The 19,180-nt window shown below is 33.0% G+C and overlaps 2 protein-coding genes across 6 annotated transcripts; both read right to left on the bottom strand.

Annotated features, from left to right (window-relative positions):
* Nucleotides 1–3,267: 3,267 nt before the first annotated feature.
* On the bottom strand, nt 3,268–6,133 carry LOC114273401 (2-oxoglutarate (2OG) and Fe(II)-dependent oxygenase superfamily protein). Of its 4 annotated transcripts, none has more exons than XR_003633065.2 (3): nt 5,736–6,088; nt 3,800–5,121; nt 3,268–3,682 (listed from the first exon to the last, which is right to left on the bottom strand). XR_003633065.2 is itself a non-coding variant. In XM_028215187.2 (2 exons), the coding sequence occupies exons 1-2, from the start codon at nt 6,015–6,017 to the stop codon at nt 4,054–4,056; spliced, it is 1,350 nt and encodes a 449-aa protein (XP_028070988.2). In that variant the 5' UTR covers nt 6,018–6,133; the 3' UTR covers nt 3,268–4,053. The 4 variants fall into 4 exon arrangements, 2 of the variants coding, with proteins under 2 accessions (XP_028070988.2, XP_028070989.2); XR_014350202.1 differs by having other exon boundaries at nt 3,800–5,052; nt 5,736–6,076; XM_028215187.2 differs by having other exon boundaries at nt 3,268–5,121; nt 5,736–6,133.
* Nucleotides 6,134–7,161: 1,028 nt separating this feature from the next.
* On the bottom strand, nt 7,162–13,643 carry LOC114273400 (serine/threonine-protein kinase Nek2). Of its 2 annotated transcripts, none has more exons than XM_028215186.2 (15): nt 13,317–13,643; nt 12,076–12,232; nt 11,839–11,905; nt 11,293–11,358; nt 10,964–11,010; nt 10,813–10,858; nt 10,622–10,702; nt 10,478–10,520; nt 10,289–10,338; nt 10,110–10,191; nt 9,957–10,006; nt 9,055–9,128; nt 8,901–8,952; nt 8,070–8,534; nt 7,162–7,949 (listed from the first exon to the last, which is right to left on the bottom strand). In XM_028215186.2, the coding sequence occupies exons 2-15, from the start codon at nt 12,159–12,161 to the stop codon at nt 7,344–7,346; spliced, it is 1,815 nt and encodes a 604-aa protein (XP_028070987.2). In that variant the 5' UTR covers nt 12,162–12,232; nt 13,317–13,643; the 3' UTR covers nt 7,162–7,343. The 2 variants fall into 2 exon arrangements, with proteins under 2 accessions (XP_028070987.2, XP_082760196.1); XM_082904070.1 differs by having other exon boundaries at nt 8,901–8,949; nt 13,317–13,538.
* Between the last annotated feature and the right edge of the window lie 5,537 nt (nt 13,644–19,180).

Raw genomic sequence — 19,180 nt, 5'->3', positions numbered from 1 at the left:
TTTTAATATTTTAACCACTTTTTTAAATTTTTAGACACACCTAAAATAAATATACTTATAAAGTATAATATTTATAAAAAAAATTTAAAAATCTAAATACCGAAAATATAAAAATAAAATAAAATAAATTCAATACATTTTTCATATTTTTATGTATTTATTAATTTTTTAAAATATTTTTTCACAAATAATTTACTATTTAGATATATTTAAGTGAGGCACATCTAAAAAGTAAAAAAACAAATTGCTTAAAATTTAAAAAATATTTACTAAAAATAAAATCACAGGAAAAATTAAATTTAAAAAACGACAATGCTACGTAGCTCAAATTTTGTGGCTCAAAAGTGACTTAAATGGCCAAAACGACGTCGTTTTGAGTACAGAACAACATAAAAATGGCCAAAACGACGTCGTTTTGACCATTTGAGCCACTTTTGAGCCACCAAATTTGAGCTACGAGACATTTTCCTTTAAAAAATTGAAACAAAAAACATGAGTTTTTTTTTTTAAGATACATTGGAATATAAGGAGAAAACCATTCATACATTAAAATTCTCCTACATTAAACTAGTTGTACGACGTAGAGCCTATGGTCAAGATGGGTCAAGTTAAGAAGAGCTCTCTCTGCTAGTAAAGTGCCTTTTGCTATGCTTTGCTTTGGTTGTGTCTGGTCACAGTTTTTGTCAGCCTCCTTTTTCCCGCCACGTGCTGAGCCTTTGATCCTTCACGGAGTTGGACCTATGGCACAATGCTTTCCTCACTCGCCCCCAACACAAAGATGGAAAATTTCAGTCCATACTTTAAAATATATATATATATATATATATATTATAAATAAATGATAATTTTTACACATATTAATAATTATAACTATAATTATTTTAATAAACCTGTAATAATTTTATAGTGATACACCACTGATAAATAATTTTCCCATACAAAAATACAAACATGATAAACAAATACAAAATTCCCCCATCCCCACTCCCAAAATAAATAAATAAATAAATAATCAATACATAGATAAAATTGCATGGTAAGTGTATTGATTTTGTTATTTAAAAAAAATGCATCAAAATGATTTATGTTTTTAAAAATATCACTAAAAAAACTCACCTTTTAATATTTGTATTTAATTTTGTACTTAAAATTACAATATAATTAAATTTTTTTAGATGCAATTGTGATTGAATAAAAAAAATTATTAAGATCCGATCAATTTAAATTTTTTATAATATATATTTTATGTTCAAGTCCTCAAAATAAGACTGGCCATACATGAATGCTTTTATGATTAAATGTAGCATGAGGACAAAGGAATGTAACAACCAACCAAGGCAAGGTGATAGATCAGATAGAGAGTTGCTTTTTCCCCCCTTCAATAAGTGTTCAAATTGTTTCAGGTATTGGCTACATCAATCCCCGACCAAACTTGCAGACATGGTTTCTCGGACAAACTCAGCGCGAAGCTCTCTCTGTCTTTCACCGGGGTTGGTTAACTTGTGTTGTGGGGACAGAATAGAATAATAGTGGTGTGTATGCTAAAATGCGCATAGGAGGCGTGCCAATATACGTCATCATCTCCCTCTTTAGGAGCTTGTGCCAATATCCGACATCATCTCCCTCTTTTGGAGCTTGTTTGGAGCGTGTTATATAAGGATATTTTTTATTTTTTTATCTTTTTTAAATTATATTGTTTTTTTATTTTTGTCTTTATTTTTTTATAAAAAATTAAAAAATATACTTATTTAGATCATCTCAAACAATGTTGAATTTGCTTTACTCCAAAATTATATTGAACACGCACCTCTGAAAAAGATTTCTACCGGAAACAAAAGAAAAAGAGAGAGAAAACGGCCTTCTCTCTCCATTTGTATGAAAGTAGTTTTGTTTCTTAGTTCCATCACTCACTGACTAAGGACAACCCCTTTATACCCTTTGCCCTGTTCTCCCATTGATTCATCACTATCTTTCCCAATTTCAATTTACCAAAACAAAGTCTGCTCCAACTTCAAATAATTCAATAATATCACCAGCATGCCTTTTCTTTTCCTAGCTGGTGTTGGGCTTTTTTCAGGAATTTACAATTGGGTCGTCAGTCCAAAGACAAAAAAATGTCCAAATAATTAAAATATCAATACACAATTTATACAAAAATTATGAAATAATAAGGGTCCAAAGAGTACAACACCACCACATACTTCACTTTAATAATTTAATCTATTCATTTTTTAAGCCTTCGTGCATAGATGATTCATAAAAAAAATTAAAAATTGATCATCTTACATGTAGATGATACACAAAATTCCTGCCTACAATTATCGGATTAGTTTCATTCTTTTACGAATAATCTGCTGTCGGAAATTTTTAAAATAAACAATTAAATGAACAAAGTTAGCCATAATAAATTCACGAACCCAACTGCATGGCTATTCCACTTAAGCGTCATCATTTGGTCTAAAAACCCATAGCCCGACCCACTAGACTTTCACCCAAGTCCAGACTGTACCCCGAGCAGGCCTAAATCACACTTGGCTTGGGTCTGAGATTTGAAGCCCAACAGTAACTGTGAAAAATTTATTATGATGCATACCAATGTAACTTATGGAGTGGGTTGTAATACAACAAAAAAAGTTTGTGAACATAGAAATTTTTTCGTGTTGCTGCTACGTAGATGCGCTAAAAAAAACTTTCATTTTTTCTTCCATCTTCTGGTGTTCATTCATTTTTTTACAATGAATCACTAGTATAGTTGCTAATGGAGTCCACTGGCTTTGATTAAATTGATCCACGCTGCTAGGAATCATGTGTAAGTTTCCAAACATATTCCCCAAAACAAAAACAAAAACAAAAATCTACATGCATACACCACCAATCTCTGCTCACATCTCTTAAACAGATCAAGGCATACCATGCTTTCCTAAGAAAGTCTATGAAAGGGGATCATATACTTGAAAAGGATATCAATGGCCCTCTTTAAGCATTAGACATAAAGATTGCTAAAACCTTTACCTGAGGACAATTTCAATTTTCTTCTACCGTTAAAAAGTCTTATGCAGAACTCTTATAAGCTTGATTAGCCTATAAATCTATTTTTGCTAACTACACTTCACAACAAAAAATTTATAAACTTCATAACTTTGTGAGTGAGTGAGGATCGATGGAATTCAAAATTTATTAGTTACTATAGCCACAATAATTAGGATGGAAATTTAAATAATAATAATACTAATAACAATCGAAATTTCTTATTCATTCACCCACCCATTCAAATGAAGAAGATTTTATTGACTTCCTCCGTGCCTCAACAATACTTCATAATTAAATTTTCTTCAATTGTCTTACGTTGTATTAGAGAATCGTACTGGCTTATCCAGACAACATATGTTGATTACAATTTACAAATTCCTATCCACTACGGCAAACAGACTTGCACACAAGTGATGAAGGCTTAAGCATGAAGACTCTCATATATTTTGTTCAATTAAGGGAGTTATTGAGTAGCAGGAATACCATATGAGCTCCACCTTAAAATCTACAGGACCAGACAAGTTTTCCCCATGCCATACTGGTAAATATTCTTTGCTGCAGCAGAGACCATGAACTCTATATTTCAGAAGCAGCATCAGCCTCAAAGTCCTTACATGGTTTTATGCACCAGATAACTTCAAGACAGAGTGTTCTGCAATGACCAAAACATTTCAATAAACCATTTTTTCCTCCTCCAAAAATGAAGTCCTACATATATAAGCCTTCCACTACTCAAAAACAATGGCGAAATAATGTAACAATACTGCACCTAGCAAGAGGAAAGCTTCAACTGCAATGATGCAACAATATTGTTGAAGGTTGAACGTTTCTTTGCAGTGGGATGCACACAAGGCCTGGTTTGATCAGTAAAAACTCACAAATGCCAATTACCACTGGCCTTTAATTGCACACCAACAGATGCCAATCAGAGATAAGATTGTGATAGCCAAAAATGGAGGATCACTAATAAGAATCACAGCTTATTAATTACCAAGATTTATGGTGCAGTACACTTGGGAGATCTTATCTCTTTGACTGTAAACCATTGCCACCATAATATTGCTTGGTAGTTTCTTTTGAGAACTCTGCAAATGTCATCCCATCTTTCAATCGTGATCCAAGTGGCGGAACTATTTTATGGAGTTCTTCAGCTAGTTTACCAGAAGTTTCCTCAGTACACAATGCATAATTCTCACAATTTGATTGGAAATTTCTGACAGGGTAATCCGCAAGGGAGAAAGTTTTGTTCCATGCCGGTTGCAAGAAGACAACAAAAGTTTCTCTGCTCAAGTCTTCCACCTTTACCGGTCTGTGGACAGAGTGAAGGTTAGCACAAAGCTTCCCTTTCGATAATATATCAGCCGATTCTCCCACCTGAACAACGAAACTTTCAGGAGATGCCCTAACCTTTTGAATACGATTCTTATTCAGATCATATATTTCCAAATATGTGTGTCCACTGGGGGAAGGACATTCTTGCTCACAAGATCTGCAAAAGCATCCATTTTCTCGTGGTGTTTGTTTATGACACGGCAAAATAAAATATGGAGCTGTCAAAACAGTGAAAATACCATAGTCATAATGCCACTGCTGCCACAGATTTGAATGATTTTCACATGATCTAGCTTCATTTCCATTTATATGTGGTTGCTCATTTCTAATTGAATGTTGAGTAGCTTTTCTTTTGGTAGATTGCTGTCTTTTCACAGCCTCCTTTAAGATAAGGTTATCTAGAGTTGAATGGTAGTGTATGAGACGCCCTTTTGCCGTGAAGGACTCCAATAAGCTTTGCTCTAGCTCTTGGCCACCAATGGCTCTATCACAGACTCGAGCAAGGCAAAGCCCCACCTCCATCATGCAAAATCCAAGCTCCTTAAAACTATTAGAAAGATTCTTAAATTCACTGTCTTGAAAATCTCTCAACTCATCAGCAGCAGGATAATGCTGTTCTCTGTTGTGATTGTCACCCCCTTCATGACTTGCCTCACCACCAGTAATTTCAACGCCTTGCACGTATTTTAGCTGCATTGCAAAAGATGAGACAGTTCTATCAAGATTCTTCAGTGGAACATCACTCCCCAAGCCATGTTCCTGCAAGTATATGAGTTACAAAAAAAAAAAAAAAAAAAAAAAAAAAACAATAAGATCTTATTCTTACTAGCATACAAAAAGTATAGCAACTTGTCCGATTCTTCTTTCTCTTTCTTTCTTTTTTTTTCTTTTTTTTTTTATTATTCTTTTTAACACAAGAACTTCACAAAATAAACATAATTTAGACCACCTCCAACTTTTCATCTAATTTGATTCTAAATTTGAGTAAAAAGATTGATTTGATATGAACTAGTACAATCCTTTCATCAAATTGTCATTTTAGAAATACCCTTTTTATCCCAAATTTTACATTATTACTGCAAAATCTAATAACAAGAAAACATGCTTGTAGCCTTTGAATTGCAAAAAATCATATCATCGATTTTATAATAACCAGTTTCAAACCAATCAAAAATAACTAAATGCCAATGCTAACAACGAAACAGAATTGAAAACTTGGTGATAGGGATGGAGTAGTTCATATCAAATCAAGTTTTTTACTCAAATTTGGAATCAAATTAAATATTTAAAAATAAAAATAAAAAAGGATTGGAGATGCTGTAATGGGGCAATTTGATTGCTGCAAAGACGCAAGAAAACGAAGAAAGTTATACCTTGAGAAGGCGTTTGCGATGGTCGGAGTTGAGAAGGGCGAGACGGCGGGCGAGTGGAAGGAGTGTGCGGCGGAGATGGGAAGCGTTGGGGACTCCGGTGATTGTTAGCAGACCTGGACCTGTAGGCCCTAGGTTTTCCATTACGCTTCTCGCGATCGATTCTAACCGTTCGATCTCTTCTGATGAAAACGATGACCGTGAATCCTTGTTCGAACTAAAGAGCATGAGATCAGAGAATTGGAGCTCGTAGGCTTCCAGAATTCCTGCCTCCTCTTCTTCCATCTCTCCGTCGAGTGAATAGATGTGATGTGAGTTCGAGCTGAGCTGAGCTTTGAAGCTAAATCTATAAAAATGTCATTAAACCCTAAACCCCTCAATAACCGTGATTATTTTTACCCAACTTTTCACTAATCTACTTTTAACCCAATACTACATTTGATTTTTTAAACCAAAACTTTCACTAATTTATCTTTATTTTGACCTTGGCACCGACAATTTTATTCAAATTTAAAATTTTAAACTTTTTACTTAAAATTTTACTGTACAAGTAAAGATTTGAGATGACCTAAGATAATAACCAATGATTATACAACGTCATTTTAGGAAAGCATGTATTTAACAAGCACTCTTAAGATATTTATTAACAAAATTCTTATTTAGTAATTTTTTTTAGGAGATATTACATGTCAAAAATTATGATTTTAATAATTAATATTTTTCCCTTTTTTTATGATCTAAATTTATTTAATTTTTTTTTATAATCAATAAGAGTGAAGGAAGACAATCAAAGATGTATTACGTAGTAATAAAATTGCAGCATAAATATCAAATTTATAAGTTTATGAATTCAGATTTGTCTACTCCGAATAATGATGTGTGATTGGAATTAAATTTATGAAATATGAATTCTATGTATAGAATAAATGTGAATTACAACATAATAATTCCGTATGATTTTTAAGTAATTAAGTCTTTGTAATATTATTGTTGCTCATATCAAACCAACCAAGGATCTATGGTTTGACAAAGACTGAAAAGATGCTTGGACTGTTTAATGAAAAAAAAAAATCCACACAACCTTATAAATAGTCTAGTCTTACCAAAGCAACCTGCTGTTTTGTGTTTTTATCATATAAAACTGTAACAATGTGTATCATAGTCTATATGCAAGTGCATCAAAGAAAATTACCGTCATAGAGCTGCAACAAATTTTAATTGCTTAAAGTGCTGTGTCTGTGTTGTTTCAAGCTGAGGGATTGAAACACTGCTGCTACTCCTATGTCAAGAAAGAAAAGAGTTGAACAGAAGTCAGCCCACCAGACCAGTGTAAAGCATCATAATCTCTAATTATCCATTCAGTCATTAGCAAGTAATCCAAAACATGTTACCAAAGACAACCACCAGATTTGATGCAGTAAAAACAATGGAAGAAAATACAAACTCTTCAACATTTTCATTAACTTAATCAGTTCGCATATGCATTCCCTGTAATGGGAAGTTTTTGATAACAACCTACATTCACCAGTTCTCATCCTTCCTCAGCAGACGAAAGACCAATAATTTATCACATAACATTATTACATTGCGAGAGATGATTTTAGTTTCCTGCTATACAACAGTTTCCTTGAAGCTCTTAGTTAACCATATAGCGGTTTCTCTAGGAGAAGCCTTTCCCGGCCCAAATGGCTTCAGTAACACTCCCAGCTCCACGATCCTTTCCTGCTGCAATAGCTGTGCACTGAACTCCAGCAATCCTTCTAATGCCTCCGCACGTTGTTGGTATGATGAGGTGTCAAACCTACGCTGCCTAGAATCCGAAGATGAACGGCTTGAAACAACAGTTGTTGGACTCCGATCTGAGCATTCACTTCCATTTCGTGGCTTGGTAAAAGTCCTGTCCAGAATATGAACTGTGCACTTGTCTTTCATGATTGAGTGATCCCCACTAGTCGGTGGGGTGGTAGAGCACTGTGCAGATATTGAAGAAGTTTTGCGAATGGGAAACAGGGTATCTTCAGAAGAGGCTAAGGGGAACTCAACCACCTTGTCAATTCGTGGAGAATTGACAGAGACATTTGGAGATTCTACACCCTGCAGGAGACCAACATTACGCTTACAAGGTGATTCAAATGTCGCAGCTCTAGTTGACAATGGAAGAGATGCTCTGCGTGTTGGTTGGAAAGGTTTGCTAGCTGGAGTACGCGACACAGGACGCTGCAAAAAATAATACCCATGAAGAGTATTATTTAATGGGTACTTTTAGTAGGAAAAGGAAAGCTCAATCTCTGTATCTATCATATCTCTATAAAAAAATAAATAAATAAATAAACTTACCGAATCATGATTTAAAACAATGTTGGAAATCCTAGAAGGAGCAGTCTGTCTCTTTGGAGTTGCTGACATTTTTGCTGGAGCCAATCTTGGAGTCTTGGCAGCACTCGAAACCTTTGAGGCTGTTGACGTATCAACACTGATATTTTCATGGATGCTGCCAACAGATAATTCTGAGAGCTTTTTATTCAAATAGCTTGGGAAATGCTGTGCCCTCTGAGAAGAACATGGAGAGTCTAGTTCGGTTCCAGATATACTAGGATTCAGGGCCCTGTCATTACTGAATGATCTCTGTTTCTCTCTGTCCGTAAGCATGGTAACAACATCAGGCTCAAGAAATCTAGTTTTCTTTACATAGTTGGAATCAGACAACTGTACTGGGAAAGTACTCCATCTAGGGCTATAAGATTTGAGTTGAATCTTAAGAATATACGGTTGAAGATGTGGGTGCCTGAGCAAATCTGCAGCCTGGCAAAACAGAACTACATTTGGTAAGGGAGAAGAAATCCAAAGAAACAAAGTTAAATCCATGTTCCCACACTGCGACTTAATCATTATGTGCTTCACATTACATGCATTTGGATATGAAGAAAGTTTCCAGCAGTGACTTGTGTGTGTGTGTGTATATATATATGAAACTGTAATGTTGAATCAGTATGACACATGAAACAGGATTATGAAAACATCATATTTGGCCTCACGATCACTTTGGAGGACCATCAACTTGGTGATTCCTAAAAATGTAATAATAGTTATAAAGTGATTTTCCTTTTAAAGGTTATTCTACATGTACACATGTTGAAAATAAAAAGGAAAATGTAGAATATTACATACACTTGGTCTTAGTTCTGGATTCTTCCGCAACATACTTTTAACAAGCCCTCTACTGGAAAAGGAGAATATTCAAGAAACAAAGCAAGTTATTTGTAGCTGGAAACAATAGAAGCACTGCAAAGACAGATGCTCATGAAGAAGAAAACAAACTCACAATGCACCAGAATACATGGTCGGAAGTGGAGCCACAATGGATTTATTTATTTTGTTGATCAGAGCCTGCATATCCTGCTCATGAAGGGGAAAAAAAAGAAACTTATTATCGTCCAAGGACTACAACCTAGAATAATGAACAATTATGATCTACCTAAAAAGAAGTGTGGAAAACCATTGTGATACTATGTAGAGGAGCTCCAAGTGGAATGAAGTTAATTATTGATTCTCTTACTAAACAAGTCTATATAATTCTAATCATTTTAATATTTAAAATATTCATTATGAAATTTATATTATTTCTTTCCATGGATCATTCACAGGCTCCCTGCCCAAGTTGTTTAAATTCAGATGCAAAACCACCATACAGGATTGCATACGGGAATCTTTTTCAACATGATTGAGATGACCACTGTTTTTGCATCATGCAAACTCAGATCACTGCCAGACAGAGATGGCACTTGCAAGGAAATCAAACAAGAATATAATCTTACATCACTCAGAAATGTAAAGTAAATCAATGCTTTCCAACAGGAGAGAAACAAATCCCAATACAATGGCTCTGTTTTGGAAGTGGGTTTAGGGTGTTTTTAGGCTAAAATCCACAAGAAGACAAAATAGACTAAAATAGCCAATAAGACAAAATGTCACATCAAACCCATAATCATTTCACTTTTTCTCTCACAAACATCACATTCAACTACAAAAAAATTCAATCATCTTCCCAAACACAAAAATTTTAGCCTACTAAAATAATCAACTTCCCAAACGAGATAAATGACTTCATGAATGATCTCTTTAGTGGTCGCAACTTCCTAAACAAGTGGTTATAAAAAGCATTCCACATTCATAAAGATTCATTTAGCAATTCATTAATTTGCAAACTTCAAATCCATAACTTACAAAAGCTTTAAATGCAGTCTTGTGGGCAGCCATTTCATATATGCAGCATCCTGGATATCACGTATAATAGTAATGCATTAAATGGCTGACAAATATATGGACATACAGATAGAATAGATGAGCTGTCAAGTTCAGAAATGATTTGGGCTTAACCTAAAGACCAGATATCTGACTTTGAACCATATGGAATATCAGCGAGAAGTTCAGGACACATATAACTAGGAGTTCCCACCACCTGCAATTGAAGCAAACACATAAGAGTAAATAAGTAACTAGATTATGCAGACAAACAAACACGAAGCTAAAGCAATGATCTCAGCAATACTACTCACAGAGGAAGCAAGATCATCAGAAGTCAACATCTTTGCAAGACCAAAATCACCTGCAACGAACAGATATTTTAAAAGCAGCTAATACGCTATAACACAATGATAAATGGCACAGTAAGCAGCATATGCAGCAAGAAAATTATAAAGTCCGTCAGGACAGGAATGACAGAAAGAAAATATCACATCATTTACCTAGACGTATGTCTTGATCTTTTGTCAGAAATATATTTGAACACTGTAACAAGTGTGAAACATCAGCAGCGCAGAACAGCTTTAGAGATTTCAGATATATAATATTTCATTCAACTTTACAAACTGTACAGAGGCGCAACTAACCTTGACATCACGATGAAGAATATGGTTTGTATGTAAGTAATCCAGTGCCATCAGGAGTTGAACTAGCCACTTACAGAGTTTCTGAACATCATTCAACATTGATGAATGAAATGGAAGTAAATTCAAGAAGTATTTCTTGTGAAAATTATATATTAGAAAAGAAATTGTAAAGTTGGCAGCCAAATAACAACCTCTTCAGAAAAATGGAGACCATTAGCTCTTTTAACAGCTTCCGCCCTATACCAATAAAGATGGGGTCACACAAAATCAAGAATGCATCATATCCAAATAAATGATCTAGCTTTTACTCATAGAAATCATTTAAGCAAGAAAATTACTTACATGTCTCCTCCTTCACAATACCCTATGACTATGCAGACATAGCATCCCTGAAAGAGAAGACAAACCTTAGCAAACCAGGTTACAAATGGCTAAATAATCTCCGCTTTGTTGTCCTTCCATATTGAAACATTCTAGTGAGTGAGTAGTATTCAGCTATTTAACTGGAATACGTAAATAGTCCTAAAAGAAAAGGTAAAAGGGCTGTCAAAAAAATGTTGAAATTATTTAGCAAGCTATGGTACTTGGTGCTTGCTATGGTATTTATATTACTATAAAATGTTTATATTACTATCCCTAGTGAAAACTATTTCACAAGATTACAAACAGACCTTTTCTACCCAGGAATCTTTGTACTCCACAATATATGGATTTCGCACTTTAGAAATAAGCTCCATCTGCGCAAACAAACAAACAAACAAAAAACAATGAATAGGCACAAGATGTCATACATGTAAACTATAACATTCATCAAATCCATGCCAATTGAAGAGTTAGTTCAACAGAGGAATAAGCCCATCTGTTTGACTACATTTAGTTCACCATTGAACATTCCAATTATAGAAAACCATACTCAGGCCTAAACATTTACCAATAAAATATAAAAGATTTTATCTACGTTAGAAGCAACAAAGCAGCCCACATGGAAACACCAACAACCATAAGCTTTCAAAAAGCCTGACAGTTGCAAGTTATTTGTATACATGGATTACTTAACATTAAAAACATATCTCATAACTAATATCATGCATGATTGATCTAATTATCAGTTTGAGCAACCCTAACTCAGACAAAAACATTCTGCATATAAATTGAATTCAAAGACCTTAATTTCTGTGTCAGTTCTGGTTTATATAAAGCACTAACAAACCACTGACCTCCTGGTGGGCAGATCTGCGGCTCCTATCAGTCTGACGAGCAAGGCGGATTTTCTTCAAGACATACCTTGAAAGACCAAAAAAATATGAAACCATCTACCACCATAATACATGAACATATAAAAACTAATAACGAATCTCATTTCACATGGTCCATCTCCTAAAGTATCCATGCAAATTATGAAACACATAAAACTGATATCTTTCTAGAAAGAAAAGGGACGGGTGAGTCCTTACTTCTTCTTTTCTTGTTTATGCCTCACAAGTAGTGCAGAACCGAAGGAACCTTTCCCAATCTGCTCTAACACTTCATACTTCTCCATTTTATGTGCTTCCAGCAAGCCACTTCCACGTCTGATGTTTTCCAACGAATTCCAATCCTAGCGAGTATTCACTTATATACAAAAAATAAATAAATAAACAGTGAGAGACCACCACCAGTTTATGGTAAAAAATTTATAGCAGCATGAGAATTAAGCATGTTTAATAAACATTAAGAAAAAAATCATTCTCTCATCCAACTTGCTCAGCTCGATTGATACAAGTATCTTCTGAATTTGAGCACCCCGTCATGTTGTCTTGTCTCTTATACTTTTCTTATTAATCCCAAGGGCCCCAAGCACCAACTACTCACTAATCATAGACTAACTAGTAAAACTGCAAGCAGCAACGTACCTAGGGATGAGACTTGAGAGAGAATGGCAGCTTAGTTTAACTAGTCTATTATTCTACATTGACTTGAATTGTTACCATTGAGCCTACATAGCTTTGTACCAAGACATATTAAAACTCAAATAAAATAAACACAACAACAATGGAATCACAGATTCGCAATAAAAGGATGAACGGCTTTTTTTGTATATGTCATTCTATCCAAAACAAAACCTTGAATCTTTAAATTCAATTTATCTGAAATTTGATAAACAGAACCAACTAATTGATAGTGGAAACTAAAGAAGTCTAAATCCACCAATCATCAGCTTCCATTATTTGAAGAGACTGAGAAAACATCCAAATTTATAAGGAAAACAAAGAAAGAAAGTTAAAAATCTGAATCTTTAGTTTCCATTACTAAACCTGAGCAACTGTCCAAAACAAGTAAATCTTTACTTTTCTTTAAAGATGTGAAAAATGAGAGACAAAATTCTCTAATTGGGTTATCTTGGGTTATTTACAATGATTCGGTGTAAAAATACACATGAAGAAAGCAGAGTCTAAAGAAAGACTCGGAACACTCCCAAAAATGCAAACAATTTGAGTATTGCAAAGATTAAAGAACCCACCACAAAACCCTGAAAATTTTGAAACTAAGGTATATACAATCGGAGTAGTAATAGTTCAATGGCATTGACGACAGACAAAAAGAAAACAATTGAAGTAGAATAAACACAAGTTTTTTCTAGGGAAAAAGAAAGAAAATACTGAACAAGAAACCAAGAAAGGAAAGGAAAGAAAAGAAAAGAACAGAACCAAAGTACCTGAAAACCAAATATGTGGAGTTGTAAATCTGCCATTTCGTAGTAGTAAATTCAAGAGCAGTTTGAAGATGTGAACATGAGAAAAATGGAGGCACAGCCACACCACATAGACTATTAATTTTATTATAATATTTTAATAAATAGTATATTCTACTGTAGTGGTTGGGTGAGAGAGAAAGAGAGAGAGAGGAGGGGGTCACAAGAATTAGAAAGAAAGCAAAAGGAGAAGGCGGGGAGGAAATTCAAAACTTTAAAAAATTGACAGAGCCCCCACCATCTCACAAAGATGAAGCAGAGAGAGATGTGATGTATTGATCTGAACAATGGGTAGGTCTATTGGGGTCCCCAATAGCGTTTATTTGTTTGTTTGGCTGTCTTTTTCTTGGGATTCTTGAAAACAACCCCCCAAAGAAGACAAAACCCCTGCACGAGTGAGAATAAGGGTTTTACACGAAAAGTGTCAGAAGTTTTAAAAATTTTAACAATGATTCATCATATTAAAAATATCACCACTAATAGCATTAATGTATTAAAAAAAATACAATTTCAAGATCAAAACATCGCATCATTAATGGCGGGATCCACTGCCACTTAATTAGTGGGAGCACTAATTAGTACTCCCAAACATTTTTCTAAAAATTTTATCAAATGTAAATCACCCACATTTATGTGGAACTTATATCTGAGATTTTTGATAAAATATTTAGTAAAATTTTTAATATTCTTATTATTACACACTCCCTCTTTCTCTGAAAGTTACAAAAATTCAAGTAAAAAATATTGTACTTCTATCAATTTGGTTTTTGTATTTTAAAACGATGAATTAATAAATTATAATATATTCTACTATACAATTCCATTATATAATTGTTTCTTCGGAAGTAATTGAGACCCCCTCTTTCCCATCTCCACCAACCCCCCTCCCCTTCCCTACATACACACGCGTGGGGATTGATGATTGGAGAAAAAAAAAAAAATTTAACCAATCATTTTACAGTGGAGGTCGTGGGGTTTGAATCATTTTTCTTGTTTCATTTTTTTTTTTTTTTTTTTTTTTCTTTTTGTCCTTATGGCTCCTTTGAATAGAAAGAAAAAATAATGAAAAGTGAAAATAAAATAAAGTGAAGCGAAATTTTTTTTTTTTTAAAAAAAAAAACATCGGAAAGGAAATATATGTTTTCACATTTAATTAGAATGAAAATTTTGTAAGAAAATAATAGATAATTTTAAAATTTTAATTATAAATAACCTCTTATGTTGGGATTGTGTAAAATACCGTCAAATCTGTTAAAACTATGCCGATCCACATCAATCCGCTAAGCGCAGATTGAACTTTAATAGTTATAATCCATCTTCGAAATTGCTCCACTCTACTATAATTAATACATATGTATTTTTTAACATCTAATGATAATGAAATATCAAAGTAAAAATAAGTGTGAGAAATTTAGATGTGAAATTTATTACAAATTAATAGTTATATGTATGATAAATATTATGTCAGATTAATTTGTATTATATATAAAAAAAATATTATGCAAATTAAGATTATATATTAGGCAAATACTTGATAATTTGTTAAGAATATTCTTCAATTCCTCCCAAACTGTGATTTGCCAATCTATCAATTCGCTATTTGATTTATAATTTTACTCTTAAACTGTTCGAACCACACTACGTGAAGAAAATTCAGATTTTTTATTATTTTCTTTTATAATAAAATTATTTTTATTTACAATGCTAATATGCTTCGTACAACAAAAAATTAAATTTGTAAATATAAAATGGAAAAATTATTTATAAGTCTTATTAGGAAGACTTATACTACATATGGTCTTACTAAAAAACTTATGTTCCCATAAATCCTGTGAGAAGTTTGTTGACATATTTACCTTCAATATTAGTTGTTAATATCATAAATAATAGTAAAACAATATATAGGAAATTAAATGTTACCATAGATCATATGACACCTATATAAACGTAACGTGACACCTATATAAACATAACATGACACATATACGTAACGTGACACCTACATAAACGTAACGTAACATGTCACGTTACGTTTTGCAAACTTAATGAGTTTTTATTTTTTTAAATTGAATGTAAAAATGTTGCTGGTTTATGTTGGTGTCACGTTACGTTTCATATAAATATGATTTATGGTAACATTCAATTTCCTCTACATAATCGTAACGTAACGTAACGTGACACCTATATAAACGTAACGTGACACCTACGATAGGAAATTGAATGTTGTCATAGATCATATTTATATGAAACGTAACGTGACACCAACATAAAGCAGTAACATTTTCACATTCAATTTAAAAAAATAAAAACTAATTAAGTTTGCAAAACGTAACGTGACACGTTACGTTACGTTTATATAGGTGTCACGTTACGTTACATTTATGTAAGTGTCATGTCACGTTACGTTTATGTAGGATCTTGTGGAATACATTCCTATCTAAATAGGATTTGAGACTCTATAAGAAATTACACAGGACTTAGTCTAGCATAAGTGTCTGAAAAAAGACTTATAAATAAGTCTTCCTAAACTATACCTCTTCCCAAACATAAAATATTATGTTTTATATTTTTTTATTAAAATAAAAAATAATATTTAACTAATAAGGAGACAAAGAAGATAACACTACTTGGAAAAAAAAAATAGTTAAAAATGACTACCTAAAATATGAAAACCCAACTTTTGACCCTAATTAAGAAAAAAAATGGTGGTACTACATGCACCAATTAATATATTAATTAATGTACCAACTAGTCTTATGTCATTATTGCTGACTCCACCTATTAATTAAATTACAAATATCTAAACTTCTAAAATTATGTCACATCATCTGTTAATACACTAATTAATATATATAGCATTATTCAGAAAAAAAAAAAAAAAAAAAAAAAAAAAAAAAAAGTAAGCATGCTGGAGAGGGTCAAAGAGTGAAGGTGGTTTGAGGGTCCATCACCAGTGGTTGGGTCCTTATTTAATTTCCTGTTTGCAATTGCCAACCTCTGACCCAATGCAATCCAAAGTGACAAAACAAAAATAATTGCAATTTTCATATCCTTCATTAAGTTGTTTTATATATATACATATATCATCAGTAGGGGTGTTCACAGATTGATTTTGTGTGGTTTGCGATTCGATTTTGACCCACCCGCATCTATGCGGTTTGGGAAAAAGTCAATCCGTAACCGCCCGCAGTGCGGTTTGCGGTTTGTGCGGATAGGGTTTGTAGATGTGCGGACGGTTTGCAGTTTACACTTTTTTCTTTAAAAATTAATTTTTGAGTTTTTTTTTTCCCATCGAATTTAAACATCAAATTCATTTTATATATTTTTGATCATTTGACAACAAATTTCTGATGAGTTTCCAAATAAAAATTGAATATCAATACATTAAATGAAAGTATCCAAAACAAAGAAACCCTACACTAACATTTTTGCTATGAAAAAAAATGTATATCAATGCATTAAAGGTTGTACTCAATTAGAATTGTCAGTTCAGTAATTAATAATCAAACTAGAAGTTTCATAGACCAGAAGAAGGAAAATTTTATTAGGAAAAAATAGATGAATCACCAATGAAAATCATATAAAAACTAAGTTTAGGACTTGATAATTTTATGACATTAAGAAAGTTGAGAAATACTTAAAAATAAGGATCCTGGTGTCATAGAGAACATAATGGTACTCCTGTTAAAGTTACAAATTTAGTATATAAAAAAAATAATAATAATACTAATTAAAGTACGGGCGGTTTTTGTGGGTTGCGGGTTTAACCCGTGACCCGCCCGCAATCTGCAAATTTATCATATTTTAAACCGCATCCGCCCGTATTATGTTTACGAAGCCGCCCATTTATATACGAGTTGAGCAGTTTGAGCGGTTCGAATAAACCGTTGCCCACCCCCAATCATCAACAAGACTGTGTTCATATATATCTACTGTTATTACCTGCCAATGCCTAGGCAGAAAGTGAAGTGTATCATAAGCAAGCATGGCCTCACAATCTCTTTCAATATTGCAAACTCTCTTTCTATTGATGGAGTGAAGTAACAAAAATACATTAATAAATTAATATTCAATGTAAACTGTGTGTGGTAAGTGAGATGTTGAACTATGGTCTCTCTTCTCAACATGTTAATTTTAACAGCATAAATATATCTTGTTTTGGAAGTCAGTATCCATTTTGAATTCTATCATTTCTTAAATTTTTTACATGTTTTTTTTAAAAAAAAAAATTAACTATCTTTTCAAAATATTATTTTCAAAATGTTTATTATTATACCTAAACTTGGTGTGTAATTTCCATTGATGATCACTGAGTTTATAAACTAAGAAATTGGTTTCTTTGCTTATGGCTTTAGTCCTGGTTGTCTGTCGAGTCAACTCAATTAGTAAAATTATTTAAAATTGACTTGAAAACTTAAATTAATTTCAAATTTTATTTAAACTTGATTTATTTACTTTTTAAATTAATTTCAAACAAGTTCTAATTAAAGTTTAATTAAGGCCTGGTTTGGCATTTTCAAAAAAAGATAAAAAGTCAAAAAGTCATTATCCTATTTAAGTCATATCATCTTATTTTAGTCACATCACCTCTCCATCCCATCACTTCAAACTCAATCCATATCTAACCCACATTTCACAAAAAGTCAAAAAGTGCACTTATTTAGAGCATTACGTAATTCAGGTCTCGTTTGGCAACATTACTTTTTATCCTAAAAGTCAAAAAATCACTAAAAAAATCAAAAAGCCAACAACCTATATCAAAAAGTTAACGCTTCTCATTTCTCTCTACATTTTGCAATATTTTCGTAAAAAATCAAAAAATTATTCCAAATATACTAATTTTTTTTTACCTCATATTTTAGCTAAATTATCAAAAAATTACTAAAATAATTTATTTCCAAACGAAACCTTAATTTTTATTAGGCATATAAACTTTAACGAGCTTGAAATCTTGATTCGAGCTTCTGGTTACACACCAACAAGCACAGCTCATATGGTCCACGGCACACCAAATGAAGCCTGATGCAAGTAAACCTTTTATTTCCGAATCAGCATGCTCTGTAAGACCATCTCCAATGGTGAACCAAACTTGGCATCAGATTTGAATTTTGGTGAAAAAATTACTTTTTAGTGTTCCAACGGTTTCAGCAAATTGGTGTCAAAATGAGAATTCAACAAAAAAATCATCAAACTGAGAACAGGGTACAGATTTCAATAAATTACTGTGTGTGACCGTTGGAGGAGAGGCACTAGTCAACCAACTGGTTGCCCGGCCAGTTTACCAACCGGTCGACCGGTTCATCAATTATGCAACAGGTTTGAACTGGTTGGTTTGAATTGTGAACTGGTTGGTTTGAACTGCTCTACTGTGTGCGTGACCGTTGGAGATCAACCGGTTAACCAGCCGGTTGCCCGGCCGGTTGGCCAACCAGTCGACCGGGTTGATCAATTCTGCAACAACAGTAATGAACTGGTTTGAACAGGTTTAAACTGGTTTGAACTGGTTGGTTTGAACTGGTTTATTTTGAGATACGTTATTTTGTGGATTATGAATAATTTGAAGGGTGATATAAATTTAAATTCCCTTCAAAATATAATTGAAATTGTTATCTCTCATATACATATTTCAGAACTAGCCGTTCTAATAATTTACCGTTGGATGGACAGAGTATTTTGAAATTTTACCGTTGATGATGTGCTCTATAAAATATATCTATTTCGTATATCAAGCTGACAGAGTATTTCATTTTCAGAATAGCATTACATTATATGCTGTGAATTTTGTTTCTTTTGTGTCATTAGAAATTTTTTGAACCTTGAAATTTTAA

This window comes from Camellia sinensis, chromosome 14 (genome assembly GCF_055761805.1).
Source record: "Camellia sinensis isolate YWXY chromosome 14, ASM5576180v1, whole genome shotgun sequence".
Lineage (NCBI taxonomy): Eukaryota > Viridiplantae > Streptophyta > Magnoliopsida > Ericales > Theaceae > Camellia > Camellia sinensis.
This window is presented reverse-complemented; position numbering and strand designations above follow the sequence as displayed.

What these genes read in the sequence shown, in the direction of transcription:
- LOC114273401 (XM_028215187.2), bottom strand. Translation starts at nt 6,017, where the DNA reads ATGGAAGAAGAGGAGGCAGGAATTCTGGAAGCCTACGAGCTCCAATTC. An exon ending in ATCGCAAACGCCTTCTCAAG is followed by an intron (nt 5,122 to 5,735) that starts GTATAACTTTCT and finishes ATATACTTGCAG; the next exon opens with GAACATGGCTTGGGGAGTGA.
- LOC114273400 (XM_028215186.2), bottom strand. Translation starts at nt 12,161, where the DNA reads ATGGAGAAGTATGAAGTGTTAGAGCAGATTGGGAAAGGTTCCTTCGGT. An exon ending in AGATCAAGACATACGTCTAG is followed by an intron (nt 10,339 to 10,477) that starts GTAAATGATGTG and finishes TGTTCGTTGCAG; the next exon opens with GTGATTTTGGTCTTGCAAAG. An exon ending in CTGATGATCTTGCTTCCTCT is followed by an intron (nt 10,192 to 10,288) that starts GTGAGTAGTATT and finishes CTTCAATTGCAG; the next exon opens with GTGGTGGGAACTCCTAGTTA.